Source organism: Physeter macrocephalus, chromosome 7, assembly GCF_002837175.3.
Source record: "Physeter macrocephalus isolate SW-GA chromosome 7, ASM283717v5, whole genome shotgun sequence".
Taxonomy (NCBI): domain Eukaryota; kingdom Metazoa; phylum Chordata; class Mammalia; order Artiodactyla; family Physeteridae; genus Physeter; species Physeter macrocephalus.
The window spans coordinates 43407106-43413841 of NC_041220.1; the positions used below are offsets into that span (position 1 = coordinate 43407106).

General features: G+C 33.5%; 1 protein-coding gene across 1 annotated transcript in view; it reads right to left on the reverse strand.

Moving 5' to 3' along the window:
• Positions 1 to 6736, reverse strand: part of ADGRL3 (adhesion G protein-coupled receptor L3) — a 150310-nt gene that overhangs the window by 67816 nt on the left and 75758 nt on the right. The window contains exon 10 of the mRNA XM_055086330.1: positions 5410 to 5501. Within this exon, the coding sequence (XP_054942305.1) occupies positions 5410 to 5501 (92 nt within the window). The remainder of the gene's footprint in view (positions 1 to 5409; positions 5502 to 6736) is intronic.

Consider the following 6736-nt stretch of genomic DNA (forward strand, 5'->3'; position numbering starts at 1 on the left):
AGACCGGGGCGCGAACCCAGTTCCCCTGCATCGGCAGGCGGACGCGCAACCACTGCGCCACCAGGGAAGCCCAGCTAATATTTTAAGAAGAATGAGAAAGTACTATAAATATTTTCCTCAAAACTCATCCAAAAAACATTGAAGTGGATGAATATTTTTATTAAGTATAATTCAGAACTAGGTTTACTGTTCTCATAAAGGATCAAACTCTTTTTAAGATATTGCTTTGACTACGGTATAAAAATATTACCATTTTGAAAAGCAGGCCATATATATATAATTCCATCTTAATATATTAATATAAAGAAGAAAAATAAAGCATTGAAATTTTTTTGTGATGTTGTTGCATTTTTCAGGATTATATCATTCTGCTTTTCCACCTTCAATTTTTTAGAACCCTACCACATTTAACTCCATGAAATACTAATGTAATACTAGTCAAGCTAAATTACTTAACTGTTTCTACCAATATCTGGAAACACAGTACAAAGCAAAAGTTACCTTCTTAAGGAATAAATAAGTTATTATGGATACTGTTAAGGCTAAACATTTTTCTATTTATCCCTGAAGCTACTCAGAAGCCTTCTTAGATTTCGTTATGTATGGCAGGTGCCCAAGTTCACTGAGACACTTCTTTTTTTTAATTTAGAGCTAACTACAGAACTTGCTATTTATTAATCAAATGAGCATTTCATTCCTAGAGCCAATTCTTTTACAATAGGATAACTCTGGCTTAAAAAAAAAAGGATCATATCAAGCAAATTCTTTATGACACTACATAAGAAACAAAGCCAGTCAAATTCTAATGATATTTTGATAAGAGGTTGAGCAAATTTCACTAAGGAAAAACACAGAGAACCAAAGGCAGCAATATATTTCCACATAGAGTGGTTAAAAATAATCAAACCATCCTGTATGAATACTAAATTATGAGCTGTATGCTATACATATATGATTATATTTAATTATTGCAAAACTCTACAAAGTAGAATCAATTATTCCCAATTCTGAGGAGATACTGAGAGCCATGATGTGACTTGCAAGATCATATAACCATCACAGGACTGAACTGAAATTCAAACTGAAATTGTGTATGACACGAGTTTTTGGTCCTCTTTAGCACTACACCTTCCTTTAGCAATTAGAGCACAGGGAGGAAGGAAGGAAAGTGAAAGGTGTTTCTTTAAACCATCTGACATTGTGTTTGTCAGCCCATCACTCATGTAAAACCCAAGTTAAGGGGAGACACCAGAAATTGGAAAACTGGACTAGGTCAAAATCAGAATCTTGGATGCAGAAGTCTGTCCCTGGAAAAGGGCAAAGGGTCAGACATAGGAAAGGGAAGCTTAGTAGATTCCTTGTCTCTCCATACGGGCACCAATTTTCTTTCTTAGCCCTAAAAGCTTCTATTATTTCTTTGAATTCTGCAAAGTACTTGTGATGCTGTTAAATATTTTTTCAACAAGAGAAGTAGTTGATAACTATAGAAATGATCAATTTTTATTTCTAAGTTAAATGTCAAGCGTGCTATAAATGCTCCTCAAGAATTAAAGTTCTGTCATAATACTACAGGGATACTATAAATTAATTTTATACTGATAACAATTCATTAAATGTTTTATTTATATTATTTTTTAAGAACTAGGTTAAATTTTTGCTATGATTACTGTAAGCTCCAATTTCAACTTGTTTGAAATTAAATCAGAAAATTCAAATGACTGGAATTACTTTTTTCCTCCAAATATAATTACCTATTTTGATGAAAAGAAGACAAAGGACAAGTAAGCAAACAGCAAACCGAAATGCATTATTTAGTTTTAAGTACTTTTTTAGTTAAATCTGAGACTTGGAGTACCTCATTTCCTCTGTAATCACGTTAACTATAGGAATTTACTCTATTATTATTTTTTCCCAGAGTATATCATTAATATAGTAATGAGACAACGAGATGAATGTTTTATACTAATATCAAAAGGTGTTTACTATGACTGTGAAGTACATTTAAAATTAAAATATAATTAAATTATTTAAAAATAATAATTAAATTAATTAGAGTAAATTAGAGTTATCCATGCAGTGTTAGGGAAAAGAAAATCTGTAGAGTAGCAGCAGATAAGACCTGAAGCACAAGTGAGTACACCCAGAATGGCCAGAGGGGCACATGGCTTAAAAAGGGACAACTAGACCAGGAAGGCTAAGTAGGCCATGGTAGGAAGTCTGGACTTTAGTGTAAGAATAACTGGAAATCACTGAAGAGTTTTATCCAAGAGAGTTGCATAATCAGATTTAAACTTTTCAAGAGATCACTCTAGCTAATGAAGGCAGGAGCAAGAATCAGAATGGGGAAAAATGTCAGGAGACCACTGAAGCAGCTTTGCAGAAGTTCATGGTGGCCAAAAAGGAAGTGGTGGTAGTGAACATGGGGAGAAGCAAACACATTTTAGATAAAGAAGATATTTCTATGTGAAAGAATGTGCATAATAAAAGTAACAAATATTTGATAAATGAATGAACGAATTGTTCTAGAAAGACACTGACCAGCAAAAGGCCTTATATGGTGAGTTTATTTTCTCAATAAACTGCCCAAGGTGGTGCATCTTATTCATCACTTTACAAAAACACAAAAAAAACCCAAGAAAACATTATTAACTTTTATGCCCTTTCCCTGTACTAAACAAAGAAGACATTGCAAATAAACGATGCTATGCCTTTAAAATACTCTCACATCACCCATATCACTTAAAAATTCATATTATACAGATCCTTATTTTTGTTAAAAACAAAAAGGATGCCAGATTTTGTGTTCTGCTTAAACCTTTCTTAAATTCTTTCCTTATCAATTATGCCCTGGTGATTTTTTTTACAAGCACTTATTAAATAGTTAACATATTTAAAATGAAATAAAATGTCCTTCAGATTCTGGAAAGTTCTAAGGATTATTTTCTTGAGATTTCTCTCTTATTATCTCTCTCCTGCATGCTCTCATATCCCGTAGATGATCATTTTTCCTACTTTGTAGAAGAGAGTAGGCAGAAATCCCTCAATTTACTGCTCTACCCTGGTTCCACCAACATATCTACATCACGCCTATTATTTATTTTATCTAGTCTGAGTAGAAAAGGATCCTCCTAGCTGGCTTCTGTTATCTCAGTAGAAAAGTGTCCTTCATGAAATTGAATGGAGTGGAATTACTCTCCCGCTATTCTGGATCTCATTCCCCATAGTTCCTCAGGTCATGACTATAACACTGATTTCCTTTGCTCTATTTCTAACCACTTTTTTACTGGTTCCTTCCCATCAGCATATCCATATCCCCTTTTTTTCCATCTTAAAATCACCCTCCATATTCTTTCTAATAGCTACTTAATTTCTCTCCTTGAGCCTTATTGATTTTTCCTTAAAAAGCATCATCAAAGGCTGATTACATACCTCTGCTCATTTGATGGCTGGGTATGTTTCATTATTATACCCATTTTAAAGAGGATAGGAAGCCTCAGCAAGGTTAAATAAACTTTCCAAAGGCTATAAACTATAAAGAAGTTTAGACAGAATTCAAATCAAGACAGTCTCATTTAAGGCTTTATTTTGCTTTGTAATATAAAGTTTGATGCCATCAATATCATTAAATGTAATTATTAGCTTTTGTGTGTTTGTTTTTCTAAATAGTAATATCACAGAGATTCAACCCATATTACCTAAAGAAATACATATGAATAATGAGAATACAAATCTATCTTTTAAATATGTGACTGTACTAAGTACAAGGCCTTTTTGAAATTCTTAATTGGTAAAAGCTGTTACATAAATATCAAAGTATTATTCACTTCTTTCTGATAGTACTTTAAAAGCATAACAAAAATGATAATGAAGTATTATATGCATTTTGTTTTACATTACACAATAATAGCTATAAAGATGTAATTTATACTAAAGTGAGTAGAAGTATGATAAGATAAAGAAATTATAGTTTATGTGCCTATTTAACAATCCAAATTCAATATCATCAGGAGCAAACGGTCCAAGGAACTAATACTACATTTTAGAAGGGCAGTCTAGTTGTACATAATTCAACAGTATAATGACTCAACTAAGTAATATTAAGAAGTACAAAAGACTATTACTCATAGTAGATAACTTCTAGTTTGCTGCATTACATTATTTTTGCTAATTCCTTAGTTACCTTTTCAACTAATGTAGACAGATGACCCCTTAAACAAAATTAAATACTTAATGTCAATACACTTCTGTCACTACAGTCTTTAATGTATTACTTTATTCTATAAACATTCATTGAGGGCCTACTATGGGCAAGGAACTATGTCAGTCACTGCATGTAGGAGGATGAAAAATGGGTGACATAGCTGCTATCTGAGGTAGTTCAAGGAGAATGTCAGTAGCACATGAAAGTCACAGGCGACCTCATGAAACTTCTGAAAGTGCATTCATTTAAATAAAAACATTTAACCAAGTTAACACATAGCACAGGCAAATCATATACAATTGTTACTTAATACAGAATATATATTAATGACTAAAATACATGTTCACATTACTCCTTCTCAAGTGTCACAACCTCTAAGGGAATAAGACAAAATTTTTGGTTACACTGAAGAACTATTTTTTTCCCCCAGAAAATGTAAACTGTCTTCTTTTTGCGTATATATAAAAGAAGTACTACTAGTGAGGAAAGGATTGTGGATATTTTCATATCTCTGCATGGTTCAGGTTTTTGAGCATAAAAGAGTAGAATTTGGGTTAAAGGATAAACCTTGGGAATTAAAAGATGATTGAATAGGTAGTGACAGTCTTATGGAGAGAGTTACTTCCCAAGAGGTAAATGTTAACATTTCAAAGGGGGTACAGCCTGGAGCCATATATATGTATACAATGGGATTTTCCATTAGGGAGCTGAGGTATCCTTTTCTCTCTCAGGAAGAGAGGAGGGCAGCTGTACAACAGCTCCTCTGCAAACATCCAGGTTAATAATTTCAGGGTTCCTCTCTTTTGGTGTAAAAATCCCTCTTTTGGTACTTGCAGTGCCACCATCTCACTCTCTTCACACTGCTCTGAAGGGAGAGATGGAGTGTTGAGTACTGGTGTGGTTATTGCTCTAACAAATAATAGTCTGCCCAGACACAGCAACTTTGTTTCCTGGACAAAATAAATAAATGCATCTAATAAAAACTTATCATATTGTAAATAAGAATTTAGGGGGAAAAGTTTCTTTGAAGACAGAACTTCACTATACTTATTTTCAGGCAGATCAAGTCACCTCAATAGTCAATAAATGATCTTATTCAGCAAAGACAACACATTGATCTTTATCATTTTGCCATAAGATTTCTATACAGTGAAAATAGTGTATCAAAGTAAGGTAGACTAAAGAAAAGAAAAAGAAAAATCACTTACTTGATATTATCAAGACAGCCCGATTCAGGTTTCAGAATGGCAGTGTGATGAAACATTTTATATAAAGCAATCCCAAGGAAGATTACATTAAGCTGGAATGTAAAAGGTACTGTTATATAGCATAACTGGAGTAGAAAAAAAGTAAGTGTATTCTCTATGACAGATGAGTTGTTCTGGGAAATTAGCTCTCCTACACTTATAAAGGAATTGGATCATAGATGACTACCTAGTATTTTAGTAAAAGCAAGAGGCCAGTTTGGGAACTCGGGATACCAATGAGTTACAAAGCACTGCTATGCCAAATACACACACATACAAAATCAGCAGCAGTTGGAATGATGATATGGAAACTGCAAGACAAAGCCAAGCCAAGTATATATTTTTTAAAAAGACAGTAATTATTCCAGGTGTGTTACGATATCTACCCTTTAAACATGGCCCTTGATTTACTGTTCAAGTGCTACATTACAAAACATAAATACAAAAATCATAGTATTTTTGAATAGCTAGGTCAAAAGGATTATAAAATGCTGGTTAAATTTTGATGCTACAACAAATTAGGATTAAAGTAGAGGGAACCCCCACCGACATTGTTATATCACTGGACCAAGAGAGAACATATGATCTGAAACAAAACAAAATAAAGGCTCCAGTGTAAATTTCAAATATCACACATATGTAAACTGTGTAGAAAACCACATGTTGAATTGCCCTTGTCACCTGCTTCATTTATATATTCCAGAACTTGGGGCTATTTTGTATTTTAAAATGGTAAGTATATAAATAATGATACCACCAATAGTATCTCAATTAGGATAAATAACGCATATTTGAAATCAAGATATTATGCATTTAAAAATAAAAAAAAGAAAGTATGATTCCAGAATGTTTACCTAACTTACTTATCATTCTCAAGTGAAATCCTCTTAAATTTTAAAGTTTTTGAGATTTATATAAAAACAAAACTGGAAGGAACAGGAAGGTTATTTTGCCACATTTCCAATTTCTGTTTCCATTCATAATTCAAATTATCCAAATGAAAAAGAAAGAGAATGTACTATTGTCAAACAAAGTCATCACTGTTTAAAACCTATAAAACCAAATGGATTATGCTAGATCAGGCCCCTGAGGAGCCACAGTCTGCATAAGCTCTTGCAAATGCATGTTTTCTTCTCCCAAGGGTTTTGATTAAGTATTTTACAATATAAAAGTAGACTATAGGGCTTCTCTGGTGGCGCAGTGGTTGCGCGTCCGCCTGCCGATGCAGGGGAACCGGGTTCGCGCCCCGGTCTGGTAGGATCCCACATGCCGCGGAGCTGCTGGGCCC